At 55.9% G+C, this 20133-nt stretch overlaps 9 protein-coding genes across 9 annotated transcripts; 5 read left to right on the top strand and 4 right to left on the bottom strand.

Moving 5' to 3' along the window:
• Positions 1 to 335: 335 nt before the first annotated feature.
• Positions 336 to 850, bottom strand: SCP_0403990 (hypothetical protein; the record flags this gene model as incomplete). The annotated part of the gene is made up of 2 exons (XM_027757135.1): positions 336 to 626; positions 695 to 850. The coding sequence occupies 2 exons, from the start codon at positions 848 to 850 to the stop codon at positions 336 to 338; spliced, it is 447 nt and encodes a 148-aa protein (XP_027612936.1).
• A 541-nt stretch (positions 851 to 1391) lies between these two features.
• SCP_0403980 (hypothetical protein) lies at positions 1392 to 3312 on the top strand (the record flags this gene model as incomplete). Its single annotated transcript, XM_027757134.1, has 7 exons — positions 1392 to 1437; positions 1490 to 1576; positions 1630 to 1690; positions 1750 to 1817; positions 1869 to 1922; positions 1975 to 2043; positions 2096 to 3312. 7 exons carry the CDS (start codon positions 1392 to 1394, stop codon positions 3310 to 3312), a joined length of 1602 nt encoding a protein of 533 aa, XP_027612935.1.
• A 271-nt stretch (positions 3313 to 3583) lies between these two features.
• Positions 3584 to 5683, bottom strand: SCP_0403970 (Oxygen-dependent coproporphyrinogen-III oxidase; the record flags this gene model as incomplete). Its single annotated transcript, XM_027757133.1, has 5 exons — positions 3584 to 4781; positions 4836 to 4876; positions 4926 to 5057; positions 5110 to 5321; positions 5377 to 5683. The coding sequence occupies 5 exons, from the start codon at positions 5681 to 5683 to the stop codon at positions 3584 to 3586; spliced, it is 1890 nt and encodes a 629-aa protein (XP_027612934.1).
• A 199-nt stretch (positions 5684 to 5882) lies between these two features.
• On the top strand, positions 5883 to 8343 carry SCP_0403960 (25S rRNA (cytosine-C(5))-methyltransferase nop2; the record flags this gene model as incomplete). Its single annotated transcript, XM_027757132.1, has 7 exons — positions 5883 to 6211; positions 6262 to 6351; positions 6406 to 6906; positions 6965 to 7070; positions 7134 to 7682; positions 7747 to 8191; positions 8249 to 8343. The coding sequence occupies 7 exons, from the start codon at positions 5883 to 5885 to the stop codon at positions 8341 to 8343; spliced, it is 2115 nt and encodes a 704-aa protein (XP_027612933.1).
• A 2776-nt stretch (positions 8344 to 11119) lies between these two features.
• On the top strand, positions 11120 to 12299 carry SCP_0403950 (hypothetical protein; the record flags this gene model as incomplete). Its single annotated transcript, XM_027757131.1, has 7 exons — positions 11120 to 11227; positions 11284 to 11313; positions 11365 to 11454; positions 11505 to 11645; positions 11710 to 11807; positions 11859 to 11961; positions 12015 to 12299. 7 exons carry the CDS (start codon positions 11120 to 11122, stop codon positions 12297 to 12299), a joined length of 855 nt encoding a protein of 284 aa, XP_027612932.1.
• Positions 12300 to 12905: 606 nt separating this feature from the next.
• On the top strand, positions 12906 to 16468 carry SCP_0403940 (hypothetical protein; the record flags this gene model as incomplete). Its single annotated transcript, XM_027757130.1, has 12 exons — positions 12906 to 13031; positions 13092 to 13216; positions 13297 to 13560; positions 13626 to 13812; positions 13868 to 14031; positions 14084 to 14209; positions 14267 to 14655; positions 14714 to 14845; positions 14897 to 16167; positions 16220 to 16225; positions 16273 to 16389; positions 16448 to 16468. 12 exons carry the CDS (start codon positions 12906 to 12908, stop codon positions 16466 to 16468), a joined length of 2928 nt encoding a protein of 975 aa, XP_027612931.1.
• Positions 16469 to 17646: 1178 nt separating this feature from the next.
• Positions 17647 to 18095, bottom strand: SCP_0403930 (Plasma membrane proteolipid 3; the record flags this gene model as incomplete). Its single annotated transcript, XM_027757129.1, has 5 exons — positions 17647 to 17689; positions 17763 to 17779; positions 17850 to 17928; positions 17987 to 17991; positions 18066 to 18095. The coding sequence occupies 5 exons, from the start codon at positions 18093 to 18095 to the stop codon at positions 17647 to 17649; spliced, it is 174 nt and encodes a 57-aa protein (XP_027612930.1).
• Positions 18096 to 18444: 349 nt separating this feature from the next.
• Positions 18445 to 18830, bottom strand: SCP_0403920 (Plasma membrane proteolipid 3; the record flags this gene model as incomplete). The annotated part of the gene is made up of 5 exons (XM_027757128.1): positions 18445 to 18487; positions 18540 to 18556; positions 18608 to 18686; positions 18743 to 18747; positions 18801 to 18830. The coding sequence occupies 5 exons, from the start codon at positions 18828 to 18830 to the stop codon at positions 18445 to 18447; spliced, it is 174 nt and encodes a 57-aa protein (XP_027612929.1).
• A 294-nt stretch (positions 18831 to 19124) lies between these two features.
• SCP_0403910 (Kynurenine formamidase) lies at positions 19125 to 20041 on the top strand (the record flags this gene model as incomplete). The annotated part of the gene is made up of 2 exons (XM_027757127.1): positions 19125 to 19270; positions 19321 to 20041. 2 exons carry the CDS (start codon positions 19125 to 19127, stop codon positions 20039 to 20041), a joined length of 867 nt encoding a protein of 288 aa, XP_027612928.1.
• Between the last annotated feature and the right edge of the window lie 92 nt (positions 20042 to 20133).

The raw sequence follows: 20133 nt of genomic DNA, 5'->3' as shown, positions 1-20133 counted from the left end.
GAGGATAATGGGGTATCTAACCTGGACGTCCTGACCCTAGATACAACTTACTACATCTCTCCTGAGGTGCCGTTCTCTAACCATGCTACTCGAGCGCGCAACTCCTGATTCTCGTCATGGGCTTCCTTGAGAGCCGTTGTCATGTCTGCGAGCTGTTGGCGAGTACTCTCAAGCTCTCTGGCCTCTCCTTCTTCTATCTCCCCAGCACTTACGGCGATACCTGCCATAAAAGCACCGTGAGCAAATTACGAATGCAGCGCGAGTAATTGCACACGTTACCGTACCTTGAACCAACTTCACGAGTCGCCACAGCCGAAGGATAATCAGTAGGGAAGCTAGCTCTCTCTCACGGCCGCGGAGGATGACCTCAAGGGTAAAGTCGTGACAATCACGATGGCATCGAAGAGATGCAGAGTCGCATGTGGGACGCGCCCCAGCGGATCGAAAAACCGCAAACCAGATGCCCATAATGTGATGGGAATTTCAAGCAGGAAGAAAGTTGTGATAACGAGAGAGATGCGGGCAAGCACTGTGAGCCAAATCGGACCCTCTTCGCTTGGAGTACAGGTCTCGCTAAGGAATGCATATCCTAAATCTGCCAAAACGCATCCGGAGTCGATAAGAACCTAGTCATTTAGTTTATCAGCCTGCGAAATTTCGGTCAAAGCAGACGTGAGCCGTGAACAACACCCACCAGAGCAATGATAGTCTTGTGCAAAGTGGGAGACTCGAGGGTTTCTGCAGTCGACTCGCTCCAACTCTTACGTTTCATGGACTCCTCGGAGACATGATTCGTCTCCGCATCATACGAGTCGTCCTGAGAGGACAGGAGGGGCTGTTGTTCTGACATGTCGACGACTGTCGTTGACCGTACGGCGCCACAAGACGTCACAGCGTACGCGTGACAGAGCGTGTCTCAATGTGACACACCGTGACTACCGCGTCAAAACACGCATCACGTGTGAATTCTCCCTGTCGCTAGCCTGTGTCTCTTGCCATACTGCTATCAGTGCTATGGCGATGCAATATAACGCTGTTGACAGGCCTCCAGTAAGGATGCCTATGGGTGCCGTCAGCACTCACGTCTAACTGAGGCTGCGCACATCATGGAGGTCACTGATGCTGATCTGTAGCGAGACTGTCAAGTTGTGATGGTTTGAATGGCGCCGATGCGCCGTCCCAAAGACAGCGAGCTGTGAATAACCTTCAAATACCATGCCTCGCCGTTCTTCAGGCCTCCTCCCTTGTTCGTCGGCTCTGACTGAGTCAGATTCATTTTCCTTCGTTCGACTCTTTCGATTCCCTGGAGGGCTTTTTGCTGTTCGACTTTCGTTCGTTTGTATAATTAAGCAGTTTTCCACCTTCTTTTGTACGTTGAGACTCCTTGCGCCATGGAATGGTGGGTTTTCTTTCGTAGGGTCCGGAAGGTCGTCTTTGGTGAGTTGTTCAATTGCCTATGAGTTGCAATAGCCGTTCATACCTTGTACAGCCGTTGCTGCAATTTCTAGCTTAGTCTGGACAATATTACTCTCGGTTTATCTCGCCCGCGAATGGGATCATTTTTTCGCGTTGCAACGTGAGTTAGTATTACCTCAGCTGCACTGTGAAGTTGACGCGGATTCTCTGCAGGTGGTATCATCTTTGGGATGATAGGCGTCAATGGACTGTCCTCCGTCATGCTTTACCTCATGTGCGGGATGCTGTGTCTCTCTGGATACTATTCTCACTATGTCTCTCATTTGCAAATAGGATCGTGGTGGTGTTCAGATTTTGGGCGGACTTGTCTCGGATGATATTCTTGCTCGCGATCCACTTAGGTAAGTCAGCAGCCAAAAAAGTTGTCAATGGCGTATCCATTATCTGCATAGGTAGCACTGTTCCTTACACCCACTCCACGTCCAGTTTTTCTTGTGCTATATTCAGTAGGTCTCTCTGCCATTGTCTTAGGGAAATTCACCGATGTATTTTCTTCAGGTTCGCGTAGTTTCTGCGATGAGGCGAATATGTTCATCCTGGCAAACGCCTGGATTATTATCGGCCTCTGTGAGCCAATATTCATTGCTACATATGAAAATTTATGAACCCTCTCCGGCAGTTCTGTGTTATACAGCGTTCTTGCTTGCGGTGTACCGAGTACCTCGTCCCGTGCCCAACACTGGCCTTGACCTATTGTCAACATCCAAGAGGATGAGCCGGACCTCCGACAAATCTCCTTCATCAGCGTCAGCGACTGAACTACTGCAGGATGATGTTGAACAAAACGCGCGTCCAAAGAGCCCTGACTCTATCTATTCGCAAGTATCGGTGATCTCACCCCGAGCATCAGCTTTGAGCACTGTGCCTCGTGCTATGGATCCTCCTTCTACAAGCCGGTTGCCTCGACCAGTGGGTTCGTACGGCGCAATGGGTAGGCCACGCCCGATGCCGGACACTCACGTATTCCCTCCCAGAGTATCATCTCTATCAAGCACTGGCACCTTAAGCCCAGCCCCTTCATACATGTCACAATATTCGTATCGTCCACCCAGCAGGCTCTTTCGACAAGAATCGGTAATTCTGAACCCCGTTCAAACACGGCGCCGGGCTTCGCTACGTCCGTTGCTCCTCAACACGTTTGTTGAACCATCGCGGCATGGAACACCGGACACCGCGCTCACGTCGTCTACTTACCGCAACTCAGCGGAAAGCGAGGGGGAGTCGCCTTACACAAAGTGGTTGTCGTTCAGTTCCTCCTCGACTAGGAGCAAACATACACGCTGCCTCTCGGAGCCCGAGCCTTCACCATTGCCGACATATTATTCGGTCCCTTTCCAGTTGCAGCCCGGCATATCACCTATCGCACGTACTGGCACTATCTCCCTGTACCCTCATAGTGCACCACCGTCAATTTACTATGACGGGCTCTACAGCGCCCCCGCTGGCTCTGCCGCTATTTTGCTCGACGTGCCGCTCCGCTCGCAAACTGCCACACCAGGTTCTCACTCCATCCACTCTCTGACACCCAGTCTGCATTACGCAGAACAGTGCGTGGTCGCGAAGCCGCCTTGCTCTGCTCACGTCCGAGCGGCGAGTGACCCGCTGCCGTCGCCCTATGGGTCCAATCTCTCTTCGCTTGACCATGAGTCGATGGCCGATCTGCTGTTGCCTAACCCTCATGAGGCGATGGTTGCTCGAGGCATCCGGAGATACAGTTCTCTCGTATCCCAGCACACCTTGCAGAGCTCGCGCGGTGCTACACCCACCACCGCCACCAGGACGCTTGCTGATCCGGAATGGAGGCAGCTGGTGATGAGCGCTGCTCTTGGAGCGTGATTGACATGAGAGCGAGGCGGGTGTAACACTGTACTTATAGACAGCTCGTCGACGGTTGGTTTGCGCTAAGTCCCTCCGCTTTCTCACTGTCCATCAACGTCAAGTCGATTACTTGTTCATCATTCAAGAATCCTTGATATTTATACATCAGAGTACCGCTACTGCACAGTAGATTAGACCCCTCTCCCAGAGCCAAGTGACACAATAGGATCATCGGGTTCAGAACCTTACAAGTTGCAACCATCACACCACTTTGATTCTAGCTTCCATTTCAAGCCCATTCTCTGGGGTGCTTGAGGACGTCAACCAGCTTTGCCTCCTCGGTGCCCTCTTCGTTCCCAAGCTCGCTCATATACTCCCATCTTGCGGTTTCTGGTAGCGCCATGAGCACGCTCTCGATCCTCGCCTGGGGGGTCGCGAGTCCGAACCTCGTTCCGTCATCGCAGACAAGGTTGAACTCCACATACCTCCCGCGACGGAGAAGCTGCCACCTGCGCGCACGCGCATCGCTCGGCATGTTCATGCGACGCTCGAGAATGGGATAATATGCCTCGATAAACGCGCCACACAGCCGCTGAACAAACGAGAAGATCTCGTCCTGTGTTCGCGGACGCCGCACGGGGAGGCTTCCTTCGACGTCCAAGCGCGGGTGGTTTTCATCCGATAGTTCGCGGAAGAACACTCCACCAATTCCTCTTCCCTCCTTCCGATGTTTAATGTAGAAATATTCGTCACACCACTTCTTGAACGTGAGATACAGCGTAGGTCCGTGAAGGGCGCACGCTGCCTTCAGGATCTGGTGGAACTCCTGCGCGTCCGTGTCATATAGGTAGTTCGGAGTGAGATCTGACCCGCCCCCAAACCACCACGCCACAACTTTCGCACTCCCCGCGTCTTGTCCCTCCCGCAAAGGTTCAGTCAGTTCGACATAGCGGTAATGGCAGTGCACGCTGGGCGCGTGTGGGTTGCGCGGGTGTACAATAAGGCTGATGCCCGTGGTATAGAGCGGAAGACTCAAATGAGGATCCTGCCGGATGGCAGGGTGGGTGACGCCCATCTGCTTAGCAGCAGCCGGGGAGAGTACGCTGTGGATGACCGAGATATTTACGCCGGCCTTCTCGAGCACCGTTTCCTTCGCAGATATATCGCTGGAATTAGGTGGTGTCGCGAAGACGCAAGAAAGGCCACGGCCTCCCTGCGGACGTGTCCATGAATCACGTTTGAATGGAGGTGCGTGCGGATCGAGCTTCTCGAACGCAGCGACGATTTGCTGCTGCAAGTCAGAAAAGTAGTCTTCGACTTGCTGTCTTATGGCTTTGGGAGGCTGCTTAAAGGTAGCCATAGTGTCTTCCGGCGAGATGGAAGGAACAATCGATGGTGCCGCTTGCCAAAAGAGCCGCGGCAGAAGGCGGCCTTCTGCCGCGGGTAAGCGCCACTTCGACACGGTCACGTGACATTGCACAGCAGTGCTGTAGTGTACAAGTTTGGAACAAGAACTTACACTGTCCAATTTCGACACCTACCTCCATCTCTGCTCAGCCAATCCGCAGCCCCAAAGCAAACCCTGCCACGAAAGAGGCCCGCTGCTGGAAGTCGGCAGTCAAGAAATCCACGATCCACCTGAAGAGAGAACCGATGGTTGGGGCTCTCTTCGCCCCAGCCGAGTCTGTGGTGTAGAAGAGGTTCTCGAAGCGACTAGCAGCGCGTTCCCAATCGACTCGAACGAGGGACAATGAACCGAGGTACTGGTGCACGGAATTAGCTGCGCATCCATGCACATCACACTGCGATGCTCACCTGGAGGAGAACGAACACCCCACCAAGCACGAATGCCGCCGCCTTAGCACCCTTCTTTACGAAGACTCCTGCGCAGACACCACAAAGGGTGCCGAAAGTGAGTTCGTAGTAGTTGACACTGGACTGCGGAGGGGGCGGAGGAGATGAAGCAGACGAAGGTTCATGGGAGGGTGCAGGAGGCGGATGAGCCACCGGTGTCTTGGGAAGCACCGCTAAATGAATTTCGACGGTTTGTTTTACAGAAAATGCAGTTGCGTCAGGACGTACGTTCGCAGAAGACTTTGGGAATTGAAAAGACGGAAAGACCTAGACCAACGCCCGCGACACCAGCGGCTTTATACAACCACGGGATAGATGCGGTACGCTGCGTAGACCTAGCTTTCACACTTCCCAGTTGCGCCTCTCCAAAGAACTTGGATGATGAGGAGAAACTTCGTGAAGTGCTAGACAGTGGAAACACAGGCTTAGAAAACGGGGACTTTGACAAGTTCCGCGACAGAGTCACTTGAGCAAGTCCAGGACGGTAAAAAGAGTGCAGTTGACGGGAGAAAATCGAGGAGAATATAGCGGACATCTTGAGTGGTGATGAAGGTTGCGGTCGAGTCCAATGACAGTACTGTGTGCTCTTCGGCCGGCTGTGACATCATTCAGAAATTGGCGCTGGAGTGACATTTAACATTTGTCACAGTTGTCACATGGGTCACGGTATGCCAATTTTCGTCTTGCCTTTCTTGGAACGTTACCGGCTTGTGCTCAATTTCTGCCAATCTATCATGGGTCGTCGCGCAAAAAGCAAGCAAGGGAACCCCGAACCGCTGGCAGAACTGCAGGAAAATGCGGGCCGTCCGTCATCAAAGAAAACGGGCAAGCGGAAGGCCGACGCAGATGGAGGTGCAAAGGAGGGCGTGAGCAAGAGACCTGCGAAGAAGGCTCGAGGGGAGGAGAAGGAACGTGTCCACAGCAAAGGCAAGGGGAAGGTGACAGGCAAGACGGAGAAGGCCAAGTCTTCTGCGGCCGAGAATAAAAACAAACACCAAAACTCCGACGAAAAGGAAGGATGGGAGGATGTTGAGGAGGATGTAGATCTGAAAGCACAAGCGAAGTATGTTATGTATCTTTTCACCGTAAGCTTAGGCTCATAAGCGGTCGAAGGTCGCTCTTCCACGATAGTGACGAGGAAGAGTTTGTCGGTTTCACTGGAGATCTCGAAGACTTCGATATGGGTGGTGAAGATGCGGGCGAGTAAGCATCGGCTTCATTTTTTCTCCTTTATGCTGTCAGCTCACTGTATCTAAGTGACGATATTTTACGAGGTCCTGTAGAAGAGCTCGACCTTGGTTCCGACGACGATGACGAGCCAATACCCGCAAAATTGAAGACCAAAAGGTCAAAACAACACGAACGACCGTCAAAAATCATACCTACCGGATCAGTCAATTCATCCTCTACTTCTGACTCGGATGAGGATGAGGATGAAGATGGCCCCGTCACGATGGCGAATATGGAGGCACGTTCTCGCGCATTGGATGTCAAAGCTGCGAAGGAGGCAGAATTGGACGTCGAAGAAATGCGGAAAGCGGAGATGGCGGGCGCGGAAGATGACGACTTCGCAGATGTAGATGACGCGGATATGGAGGGAGACGAAGAGGAGGGTGGAGAGGCGTTTGAGTTACCCACTGCCGAGCAGCGGGAAGAGGAGAAGAAGAGCGGTGGTCCTGACGTGCACCTCGTACAGCGGCGAATGCGAGAATGTGTGCTTGTGCTGGGGAACTTTAAAAGACGAGCGGCAAAGGGGCGGTAAGTAGCCTACGCTCACATGTCCGAATTCAAGCTGAACACATTCCTTTCTGCTTAGGTCGCGCTCGGAATACGTGGAGCAGCTTGTCTACGACATTGCAAGTTACTACGGCTACAACGAGTTCCTTGCCGAGAAGCTCTTCCAACTGTTCCCTGTTGCTGAGGTATTATCAATGCTGCTCGTCGATACAATACCACAATACTTGACTAATGTAATACTTCCGTAGGCCATCGAGTTCTTCGAAGCCAACGAGGTACCGCGACCCGTGACGATCCGAACGAATACACTCCACAGCCGACGGAGGGACCTCGCACAGGCACTCATTAACAGAGGCGTCAACCTTGAGCCCATTGGCAAATGGACGAACGTCGGATTGCAAGTGTTCGAGAGCAGCGTCCCTATCGGCGCGACCCCCGAGTATCTCGCGGGTCACTACATGCTGCAAGCTGCGTCATCCTTCCTGCCCGTAATCGCGCTCGCGCCGCAGCCGAACGAGCGCGTGCTGGACATGGCATCCGCCCCCGGGGGGAAGACAACACACATGGCCGCGCTCATGGAGAACACGGGGATCGTGTTCGCGAATGACGCGAACAAGGCGCGTACGAAGAGTCTCACTGCGAACGTCCACCGCCTCGGATGCAAGAACGTGGTCGTGTGCTCGTATGACGGCAGGGAGTTCCCGAAGGTGATAGGTGGCTTCGACCGCGTCTTGTTGGACGCCCCGTGCAGCGGAACGGGTGTTATCAGTAAGGATGCTAGCGTGAAGACGAATAAGGTATAGCGCTTGATATCTGTTATCGTGCAGTTACTAAACGCTACTCTATTACTTCTCCCCACAGTCGGAGCGCGACTTCGTCCTATTGTCTCACCTACAAAAACAGCTCATTCTCTGCGCCATCGATAGCGTTACTCCAGACTCGAAGACGGGTGGGTACGTCGTCTACTCGACATGCTCCGTCACGGTCGACGAGAACGAGGCGGTAGTCGACTATGCGCTGCGCAAGCGCCCAAACGTGAAGCTGGTCGACACTGGGCTCGAGTTCGGGCGGCCGGGGTACACCAAGTACCGCGGGAAGACGTTCCACGAGAAGGTCAGCCTGACGCGCCGCTTCTACCCACACGTGCACAACATGGACGGTTTCTTTGTCGCGAAATTCAAGGTGGAGAAGCGCGCGAAGAACGTGGGTAAGGAACCGCAGAGCGCGAAGGAGGTCGAGGCGGGCGTGGAGGCCGTGGAAACGGAGTTTGCGTTCGATAGCGACGAGGACCGCCCGTACATTGAGGGTCAGCGCTGGTCGTCTCTATGTCGCGTTCAGATCGCTGATGTTTTCTTCTCTCTAGAAACCAAGAGGAAGAGGATGAAAGCGAAGGGACTCCGCGTTCCTCCTCGATCCAAGCTGGCTGCAACACCGGCCGTCCAGGCTGCTGCTGCGTGAGCGTGTTGCTATCCCGACCTTCCTTCGGAGGACGTAATCCGATAGCTACGTTAATTGATCGAATAGATGGCTGACGAGCGGTAGCGGGGCGTCCTTGGAATTGGCTGAACATCAAGTCAGACCTGTGTAGCCAATGGCTCGTTTCTGAATGTCCTGAACAAACGTTCGAGATCGATTGCGCTCAATCTCATAAAAAACCACACGGGTATACGGCAATAACTTAGATCGGCATCGATAGCATAGAATTACACGCGGTCTGGTACGATTATCTAGGGGATTAGAGGCAGTCCTTCGAGCTGAAGATGATCGGAACGCATAGGCACATCTTCCCCCCTCTTCCATGAGGAAAGAGGGGAAGTTGCCCATGTGGGAGTCATCAGTCGGGTACATGGGGAGTCCCGACGACATCAGTGGCGAGAAGTGGACTCAATACCTGCCATATATGCTGCGTGTGGAATTCGAGCATGTTCAGCGACGGGGCCCGCATGGGAACACAGACCGGACTCGCTCGGGCTTCTGCCTGTGCACCACCGACCAACGCAGGTACCGAGCAGAGCCGCCCTCAAAGCGATGGTCGCACCTAAGGTCATCCAGGCCTGAAATCACACAAGGAAGGCGAAAACATGATGTGAACAATCCATCAACGAAGTCCGTACATGAAACAGACAGGGTGGACGCACAGCGTTACCCCAGGTCAAAGAGACGTCCTGCGAATCTCGGTCCAGCCGGTTCCGCACAATGGTAACAAAGATAACATCCACTAGCACCTGAGACCAACTCAAATTTGCTACCCCGACAAATGATGAATTTCGTGCTCACTACAAAGTAACCGTTTGTAGATGAAACACAGTTTCTATTTGCTGAAGTAACAAATTCAATTGGTCAATTGAGTCCCTATTCAGTCCTGATCACACATATAAACTTTATCAATAAATCTGTACCGGTGACAAATGGTGACATTGTAAGGGAAGCAAACCTAACATTCACTCAGGGATACAAATCCGGGAGGGTTTCAAGTGTAGGAAGATGACACGGTGGTCAGCAGTGCAGCAAGGAGCACCGCCCCGAGAGTAAGGAGTGACTAGTGACGTGAGACCGGGGTTGCCGCCGGGACTACTGCGAACGAACACAGAAGCAATTCACGCAAGGAAGGCAAATCCGCAAGCTGTGATGGCGTCACGGGATCGAGATTAGATAGAGAGCAGAGCAGAGCATACCGATAGGATGCAGAACGAGCACTGCACTGAGTGTGCGGGATATGGAGTTCTCTAAGCCGCTGACGCGCAGAGTACTGAAAGGAGTACCATCGAAGTCACACCCGAGCTTCGCTTTAGAACACTGTGCACTCGTGCCATCATGAACGCCGGCGATACTAGGGTCATGAGACATGATAGCAGCAGTCCGGTGAAGTCAATTCTATATGTAGATGTGGCAGGTGAACTCGCGATACGCTGAGGGCGGAGATACATTACCCCTATACACCAAGGCGCGCGAAACCGGCCGTGCTGGAACGAGGAGCGAGGAAGACGCGTCAATGCTCACAGTGAAAAGGTAGATGCTTGTCATGATTGGAAGAGATAGAGATACAAGAAGCAGTAGCGTAAATGCAGAGAAGAGCAGAAAGGGTGGTACAACCGCACTCAGCATCTCGAATCGCGTCAGAATGAGACAGTCGAGGCTCAAAGCACGGTGTAGCTTCACTGGGGGTCGCAGAGGGGGCCAGGAGCAGAGGCTGAGCGAGCTTAAGCGCATTGTGGGCCTGGTTACGACGTGCAACTCAAGTCTCTGTGGAATTGGGGAGTGAAAACACCACAAGCATAGTTGCAGTCCCAGCAGACCAAATACCGGTCGCGTGTGGAGGCGAGAGACGAGGTGACAAGGGCCTGGCCAACGCGCCCTGCTCTTATGTCGTGTGGAAGAACGTGACGGCGACGCGGGATATATACTGGGCGTGAGAATGGCAAAAAAATGAAACACAATCGCTTCCAGACGCGATCGAGAAGCGCTTCCGCCCGTTGCTCATCGTTTATCCGTCCGCCTCGACCGACCCGCCCTGTCTTTCGACCGCGCCGCAGCCGCCGTTCAGCGACAGGGATATTCATGTAGAACGGCCACAGCATAATAGACTGCTTCGCCATATTTTTCACGAAGACGGTGCGCCTATCAAGGGCGCTGCGACAGAGCGGCCAATGCGAGATCTTCGCTACCAAAGAAGCGAGGCTTCTGTTACGATTCTTTACTTCATCTATTTGCTTGTCTCCGTTTTTCCCACGCTCCTCGTGCGCACAGACCAGGCCAGATACAGGTCTTTTGGTCTATCGTCGCACCTTTCTGGTCCGAAACTCGACTCGCAGCCCGCCGAAGGCACAGCTGGTGCCGTGGGTGCGGCTGAGGGGATAGAAAAGACTTGTCACAGAAGATGCAGCGGGAGCAGAGATGTTTCCAAAAAAGGATACGTTGAAAGTGGAAGGATCCAGAAGGAGTTTAGGCTTGTTTGTACGCGCCCGTTTAAGGATAAGAGGCGCGGTGTTCAGAGCTTATTTCCCGCCCCTATCTCTTTCTCTCTCGTTCTCTCTCCTTCCTTCCTGCAGGAATCCAGGCCAGGCCAGCTCGCCTCTCTCTTCTCGTCGTAACAGTACCGTACGTTCCCCTCTCTTGCCTCGCTGATATCATCCCCTCCTGTGACTCGGCTCGGCCCTTGTCGACCTACCCTCTTAAAAGCCATCTGCTGACCTTCATCCCCCATCAGCTCACGTCCAACGACTACTTATTCGTAATGTCTGACGCTACTGCCCCCGCCCCCGTTGAAGAGGTTAAGCCCGCTGAGGTTCCCGCGACCGAAGCGGCGCCCGCTGAGCCCGTCGCCGAGCCAGCGCCCGCTGCTGTATGTATCGCGGTTTCTCTTGTATACTCCATCTCATCGTCGCGTAATTCTCTCAGGAGGCCCCTAAGGAAGACGCGAAGGTCGAAGTCCGTCAGAATGATTTTTTGTTTGTGCCCTGGTCTAACCTCATTGTTCAGGAGGCCGCGCCTGCCGCTGAGGCACCTGCCACAGAGGCTGCCGCTGCTGAACCTGCTGCTGAGCAGCCGACGAGTGAGGAGGCTAAGCCCGTGCGTGTCGTTATTATGTAAAAGAATTTCCGGTACTAATAGTTATTCAGGCTGAGCCCGCTCCAGAGGCGAAGAAGGAGGAGCGCCCCAAGAGCCCTAGCTTCCTGTCTAAGATCTTTGCTCCCTTCAAGCATGAGAAAGCCAAGATTGAGAAGAAGGTAAAGGAGAAGGCCCCTGTCAAGAAGGAGGAGGTGTGTTGAAAACAGTTTTCGTCGTATTTTCCCCCTTTGACATCGCTATCTGCGACTTCTGCAGGTTCCTGCCGCTCCTGCTGCAGAAGAAGCGCCCAAGCCTGATGAGGCTGCCGATTCTGCCAAGACTGAGGAGACCCCTGCTGAGCCTGTGAAGGAGACGTAAGCTTGATGTCACCGTTGCCCGCTTCGTATTGTCATACGATGTTCTAGTGAGACTGCCCCAGCTGAAGCTGCTCCGGCTGAAGAGCCTACTGCAGAGGCCGCTCCTGCTGAGCCCGCTGCCGCGGAGGCCGAGGCACCCAAGGAGGAAAAGGTGTGTAGTTTCACTTTCCGTTACAGCTTCGATCTCATCGCTTGCGTTCGCAGAAGGAGGAGAAGAAGGAAGAGAAGCCGAAATCCCCTAAGGTTGGACGACGACTCTCCTCCCGTGTTGGCGACTTCTTCAAGCCAAAGGCGAGGGTTGAGCCCCACGTACCTGCCAAGGTTGAGGAGGCTCCCCCCAAGATTGAGGAGCCAGAACCCGTCGCCCCCTTGGAGAACCCTGCGGCTGAGGCTACTGCGGAACCCGCCGCTGAGTCTGCACCGGCTGTCCCTGAGGAGCCCAAGGTCGAGGCGCCACCCGCTGCTCCCGTCGTTGCTGCTGCTGCATAAATGGTGCTTGAACGTGTGCATGGATTTTGTCTTCGATCATGACTCGTTACGCTGCCCCCCTCTGCACGCCTTTGCATCATCTGTCGTGATGATCATCGTGATTTAGGCGCATTATTCTTCTGATTTCTCCTTGCTTTTACTGTATGACACGGATCTAGTCTTCACTTGTTTTTATGACCCATGATTCATACCCACGCCGCTAATCCGCTGTCGTCTCGTCTAATGTCGATTTGGATAACTTCTTATCCCAATACCCCTCCCCACTTTCATTCCATCGGATTGTGCTGGCGTGTCTACGCATTTCTGTAATTGATGTTTTTTTCAATATCGTTGGTGTTTGTTGCAGTAGCGAGACATGAGTCTACAGCCTGAGGTAGCATAATCTGCGAGACCAAACTTCATGAGATCAAAGAGGGAACGCTCATTCGTCCTGCCAGATCTCCCTTGTGATGGTTTTTAATACGTGGAGCTAGGACAGACGCCACCATGTCATCGTGCACCATGTGGATGGGTGCATCGAGTCATTCCGCGCGGGCAGAGGGTGTACACTGCGGTTGAGGCGTAACCTCGAATATTTCCTCTGTAACACCGTAACATTTCATCGCAATGCCCCCCAAATCATCTGCGGGCAAAGAAAAGGACCTCGCGGACGAGGACGACGTCCTGCAGGCCGTCATCCTCGCCGACAGCTTCAACAAGCGCTTTAGGCCGCTGACCGTCGGCAAGCCGCGGGTGAGTTCACTAGTGTGCATACACCATCGCTCGACCGGCTGAATATACTGTCGTGCAAAGTGTCTGCTACCGATATGCAACGCAACCTTACTGGACTGGACGTTTGAGAGCCTCGCGCTCGCGGGCGTGCAGGAGATTTTTGTCATATGTAGGTCGTACGCCGAGCAGGTGAAGGCCGCCATCCGGTGCGTAACCCTACTCGCAATATCTTCGCGCAAAATAACCCTGACACCTATCTCCCTTCGGTCTCTGTGTCGCGCGCCAGGGACTCGAAATGGTCAAAGCCGAGCACGGGCCTGAAGATACGGCCGATCGTGACCGCGAAGGAGACGTTCTCGCCGGGGGACGCGATGCGCGACATCTACACGCACGGGATCATCACGTCCGACTTCGTGCTCGTCACGGGCGACCTCGTGAGCAACGTGCACATCGACGAGGTCGTCCGTGTGCACAAGGAGCGCCGCCGCACGAACAAGGACGCCATCATGACCATGGTGGTCAAGGAGAGCGGCGCGGCGCACCGTACGAGGTGCGTCTTTTTCGTGATTGCGAAGTGGGGTTCGTGGAGGCTGAGGGTGCCTGTTTTTTATTTAGGTCGAGAGGGGACTCGGGCGTGTTTGTGCTGGACGCGCAGACATCCGAGTGTCTGCATTACGAGCCCGTCACTGGGTACCCGCCCAAGACACTTGCGCGTATTCCCCGCGAAATTCTTGCGGAGCATCCGGAGGTGGAGATCCGGAACGACCTCATTGACTGCTCGATAGACGTGTGTTCTGTTGAGGTCCGTCCTGCTCACGCTGACAGGATTCATACGACTCATGACGACCACGCTCCAGGTCCCCTCACTCTTCCAAGATAATTTTGATTATGCGGACATCCGGCGAGACTTCGTCTACGGCGTGCTCGCTTCGGACCTCCTCATGAAGAATATCTATTGCTATGTCGCGCGAGAGGGCTACGCGGCGCGTGTCGCGGACACGCGCAGCTACGACGCAGTCAGGTAGGCCTACTCTCTCCTGCAACGTTTAGAATCTGACGGATGATGGTCACAGCAAAGATATCTTGTCCAGATGGACGTTCCCGTTGGTTCCCGACGATAACCACCCAGGAGGACACTCGTACGAGCACCTCCGGGGAAACAGATACATTGCAAAAGACAACTCAGTAGTCCTGTCGCGGTCCGTGTAGCAACCTTACGTACCCGCAGCTGGAGCGCTTACCTCCGTTTCCCTTAGTACATGCAAGGTCGGCCCGAACACGCTGATCGGCGCGCATACACACATCGCAGACGGCGCGTCCGTGCACGCGAGCGTGATCGGGCAGCGGTGCACGATTGGCCCGAACGCAGTGCTGCGCAATGCGTACATCGGCGACGACACGCAGGTCGGGGCGCGCACCGTCGTCGAGCAGAGCATCGTCGGTGCGCGCGTGTCCATCGGCGAGGGCAGCACCGTGCGTGCGGGCTGTCTTGTCGGGGACGGCGTCGTCCTGGGCAGGGGCGCGAAGCTCGAGCGGTTCGAGCGCCTGTCGAGGAAGAGGGAGAAGATCGCAAGAGCAGACGCGGACGAAGACGAGGACGGGGACGACGAAGGGGAGGATTCCGAGCTCGAAGAGGTGGAAGCGAGTGAGTGACCATTCCGAGCTGGTCGATCTTCCGCCCGCGAACTAACGCGGTCCTACAGATCAGAGTGAAGACGTAATCTCTATAATCAGCGAGGGCTCGAACGCCGTCGTCTGGCCGCGAGGTCCTCCTTCAGAGGAGGACGAAGAAGACGGGGTGGAGTCGTATGACAACCAACGACTAATGCGAATAGGTGTGTATCCCCATGCCAGGCCTTTACCCCTCGCTCATCCTCTCTTCGCAGGTGACAACGCGTCCGACCTCGAGCTCTCCGACCCGGGCTCCGAATCCGAGTCCGAGTCAGAGTCAGAGGCGGAATCTTCGCTCAACTTTCCCTCGCTCTCACGCACGTCCTCTGCGACCTCCTTCTCGGCCACCTCGGCCGGCGGGCCCTCCGCGTCCGCGCTGCACGCGCTGCGCCAGTCCGCGGCCGACTCCGAGTTCCGCTCCGAGGTCGCGCAATCGCTCGAGCGCGCGTTCGCGGAGGGGCACTCGGTCGAGAACGCGGCGGTCGAGCTCAAGACGCTGCGCATGGCGTCGAACGTGCCGCTGCGGCGCGTGCGCGAGGCCGTCGTCGCCGCGATCGTCGACCGCGTCGAGGTCGTCGAGGGCGACCCCGCCGGGCAGCGCGCGGCGATCGCGCGTGTGGTCGGGCGCTGGGGCGCGCTGATCGATAGGATTGGCGGCGTGGACGCGGTGGAGAGCGTGGAGGTGCTGCAGCACCACTGCGCGCGCGAGGCGCGGCGTCTCCCGCTGTTTGGCCAGGTGCTCGCGGCGCTGTACCAGGCGGACATCGTCGAGGAGGACGACATCCGCGCGTGGCACGCGCGGCCTGCCTCGCGGGGTTCTGCACTCAAGCCTGGCAGCGCGACGCGCGAGGGGATGGAGAAGTGCTGGGCGGTGGGGAAGATGATGATCGAGCAGTTCGACGAGCAGGAAAGCGAGAGCGAGAGCGAGGAGGGGGAGGTGCAGCCGGAGACGAAGGGGGGTAAGCAGCCGGAGGAGTCGAGCGACGAGGAGGGGGAGGAGGAGGAGGAGGGTAAGCAGCCGGAGGAGGAGACTAGCGAGGAAGAGAGCGAGGGGAGCGAAGACGCTGGTGAGGACGTCCCGGAGGATCCCAAGCAGGCGCCTTCGTCGAAGCTCGCACCCACGAAGCAGTCCGAGGAGAGCGAAGGGAGCGAAGAAGCTAGCGAGGAAGAGAACGAAGAAACCGGCGAGGAGGAGAGCGAGGAGGAGGAGCCGGAGCACGCACAGCCAGAAAGCATGCAGCCGGTATCAGCTGGCCAGGTCAAACAAGCTGTCCCGCCAACCACGGAGGCCGGTCCCGCAGAAATAGAGGAGAGCGAAGAAGAAGCAGACGAAACCGAAGAAGAAGAGGGGAGCGCAGCGGGAAGCGAAGACACGGGCGAAGAAGAGAGCAGGGGCAACGAGAGCGCCCAGGGACACAAGGCGCCAGCGGCTCATGGTCTGCCCGGCGCGACTCAAAAGGACAAGGAGAAGGAGACGGAGAAGGAGGTGAGCAGCACTCCGCCCGTGCACCCTCGGCAGGCAGTCACTGTGCGCAAAGAGTCTGGTAGCGCGGCCGCGGGGAGCGGACGCGCATGATGTTGCGCGGGGCAGGGCGACGATGGCGAGGAGGGTGAGGAGGGCGGCGCGGAGGGTGCGGGCGGGGATGCGGAGGGCGTGGAGGGTACTGCGGCGCGCGGCGCGGCGGGTCGTCGGCTGGGTGCGGTCGTGGTGCGTGTGGTAAGTGTGGTAGCCCGGTCTGCCGCTGCTAGCTTAGAAGGTGTGGTAGCCCGGTAGCGTTTGCTGCTAACTTAGAAGTGCGTCGCTCTGTACGTTGTCTTTTTCCTCATTACATGCCACCATACTATCAGTGGCCCTGCAATGCAATCGGTACAGTAATGCAATTACATTAACTGTGTCACCTCCTCCGTCCCTAAAATCACAAAATAAATACTCTTCTACTTGTTGAACGTGGCTGTGATTTTTGATAATGACAGTGGGCAACGGGGATGAAATGATAGTTGAATCAGTACTCATCAGAGCAGATTGCAATACTGCTTCAGCTTCGGCAGACCCTAGTTCCCTTCCATCAAATTGCTCCGGCAAAAAATTCCGTGGCACTCTCTGTGGTATGTAAGTGCACTATACAAAAATTCCGGTACAAAACTCTGCGAGGATGGAATTCGGGAGACAAGAAGTTCCTGAGATGCACCAAAAATGGTAAGTCGGTTACCGCTCGGGGAAACTGCAGTCACAAGACGCATAGCCCAGTATTCTCTCAGGAAAAACCCCGAGAAAATGCAGAAAGTACATAAAGCATGAGAAAAAAGGTTTGAAGAAATTTCATGGGAAATACCCGCGGTGATGAACCAATCAGCAGCTGAGAAATACTCTATTCTTTTTCCCACAATTTTTCTGCGTGCTTTACTTCAACCCTTTCCAGCGGATTTTCCGCGAAAAATACTGGGCTATTCCGCTTCTTGTGAGTCGCAATTGCATTACTGTCTCGACACTTGTTGCTCTCGGCCACCCTCAAACCGTGGCCGTTTCGCTTCGAAAAATTTTAGGAAAACAAGCTTATATGCCAAAATTTCCATCTACAAACAGTCCGAGAGGTTGTGGAGAGTTGTGGAAGAACGGGAGGCCGAACTCTGAAAGAGTAGGTGCGTTAGTGGACCACTGATAGTACATGCCATCATATACTTGTTCAGATCGAAGGCGCGCGGTGCGGTGGGTGCCTGTGGTGCCTGTAGCCCAGGCTTAGAAATGGAGCGCTACATATACGTTATCTCTTCAACGTCATTACTTGCGAGCGCACGTTAGCGTCGAGATCGCGCGCAGGATACATGCAGTGCAGGCAGGGGATAGATAATGCATTACTCATGATAGCTTAGCCAGAGCGGTCGTGTAACACCCAACCTCATATCGTCCGTGCGTACTGAGCCGAGCGTAAGCGCGCCGCGGCCCCGTCTCTCTGAGTCATGCAGCTCAATCCTTCAGGATGATGTACAGCGCGTGGATGATACCCGGCCTGCAGCACGACACGAGCACGTCAGTCAGTATGTCAGTATGTCTGCGTCGCCGCTGAGCCAAGGTACACGCACAGGTATCCCAGCAGAGTCTAAGTAGAGCGAATTGAGCGAGTGTGAGAACTACAGATGTGGGATTTAGGAAGGAGCAGGGAGACGTACCAGCACGCAGTTGATGGCGAGGTCGGAGCCCCAGCCGCGCTCGAGGTAAACACCGAGCGGGGGAATGATGATGGCAAGGCTGGGAGCGGGGACGCGAGGTCAGCGACGCGCTCAGTAAGCGGATAGCGGGGACTCACATAATCTACGTCGAGGAGGGACGAGGACTCGGTGAGCGCCGAGCACGCGCGGGAAGACGGGGTGAGCGCTGGGACGTACCTTGCAGAAGTCGGAAGCGTCGAGGGCCATGGTCGAGTTGTTGGTGAGGATGGGGTGAGAAGAGAGGAAGGAGGAGGAAGGAGGAGGAGGAGGAAAAGAGACGGTCAGCACCAAGTCAGCACGGTGTGGTGTATCCCCGGTGGGCGAGATGCGTCCGTGTTGGCGCGAGATCTCCGAAGGGAGATGCTGACAACGCGAGCACGGGGGCGCGTGGCGAGATTCAGATCGACGATTGCGGAAAAGGCAAGTGAGAAAGAACGGGTATCATTCACGGAAAGTACATAAAGCTATGAGGTGCAGGTGCGGGATAGGATACATCTGGTCGATAGTCCTTGCTCGTCTCCGAGAGCGAGTTAGAGGGAGAGTACAGGGACGGGGATTAATATTTGAGAATGATGTAGAGAGCATGGATAATTCCCGGGCTGTGGGAAGAGAATGTGAGGTGGGTGGAAAAAGGGGACGGGGATGGCGTACATGTATCCAAGAATGGTCTGTGAGAGAGATGTGAGGTGAGGAGATGGAGATGAAGGGAAGGAACGCACGAGCAGGATGTTGATGAAGAAGTCGGCGCCACAGCCTCGTTCGAGGAACACGCCGACGGGCGGCAAGATAATGGCGAAGCTGCGGAGAATTAGGGTAAGACGCGCGGTGATGGTGGGAGGAAAGAGGAGACGAACATGATCTGGAGAGGAGTGAGAAAGAGTCAAGGGCGTCGGAAAGAAAAGAGAGACGGACCTTGCAGATGTCAGAAGCGGTGAACGGCATGGTGAAAGGAGGATGAGGGAGAAGCTGGGAAGGGACGCTGCGAGGCCCCAAGCTTATAAGAGGTCGGGACGGGTGACGTCAGAGTCTTGGACCGAGCTTGGCGCCCGCGTCACAGCCTCCAGCCGGCGGGACAGCAGAGAGCATCGACCAAGGTTGGACGTACGTTCGACGTTGAGAGACGCATGTGAGTCAAAGGTTACGTACGCCCGAGCGCCGCGCTGCAATCGGATCCCAGCCTCGCCTCAAAACTCGCCCTCCACTCGCGCTCGAGCTCTCCACTCTCTTTTCCTCGTCATGCAGCTCCACGAACACGCCAACATCTCGTACGTGTCGGCCGGCGTCCGCTACCCGCTGCAGACGTTCGACCTCTATGTGCCTCACTCGGACGACCCCGCGCCCCGTCCGCTGATCTGCTTCGTCCACGGCGGTGCATGGCGCTCGTGAGTCTCTCTCCCGCTCTTTTCTAGAGTGCTCTCTGATGCACGGCCAGCGAGGACAAGGCCGACCACGCCCAGCTCGCACGCCGCCTCGCCGCGCTCACCCGCTGCCCCGTCGCGGTGCCCAACTACCGCCTCACCACGCCCATCACCCCGCTCTTCCACCCTTCCCACGCCGCCGACCTCCGCCGCTTCCTCGACTTCCTCCTCACCTGGCCCGGCCCCGGCCCCGCCGCCCGCGCGCCCCCCTACGACCCCGCCCGCCTCTACCTCCTCGCCCACAGCTGCTCCGCCCACATGCTCTCCTCCATCCTCCTCGCCCCCCCGCCCCGCTCCTCCGCCGCCTACCCCGTCCTCGCCCCTTCCCCCGCCCTCCTCGCCGCCACCCGCGCCGTCGTCCTCTCCGAGGGCCTCTACGACATCGACCTGCTCCTCCACACCTTCCCCGCGTACAAGGACAGCTTCATCAAAAAGACCTTCACCGACCGCGACTCGTACGCCCCCTTCAACACCGCCACATACGCCCTCCGCCCCGGCGCTGCCCACATCCGCTGGCTCATCCTCCACTCCCCCAACGACTCCCTCGTCGACCGCGCCCAGAGCGAGGCCATCTACGCCCACCTCCACGACCTCTACCAGGTCCAGGGCCAGGACCCCGCCCGCGCCGTGCAGCGCAACTGGGACGACCTCCAGGAGGAGCACAACGAGCTGCTCGCCGGCGAGGTCTACCCCGCCATCGTCGCCAATTTCATCGCCGACGACGTGCAGAAGTGACCCACACGCCGTCTACGGACTACAGAAATTGTAAATTAGGACCTCCGTATCTTGTTCTTCCATAGTAATACTCGCACACGACACTACCCAAC

The sequence above is a fragment of the Sparassis crispa genome (genome assembly GCF_003851025.1).
Source record: "Sparassis crispa DNA, contig_000003F, whole genome shotgun sequence".
Taxonomy (NCBI): Eukaryota; Fungi; Basidiomycota; class Agaricomycetes; order Polyporales; family Sparassidaceae; genus Sparassis; species Sparassis crispa.
Note: the sequence above shows the minus strand (reverse complement) of the source record. Positions and strands in the feature narration are given on the sequence as shown.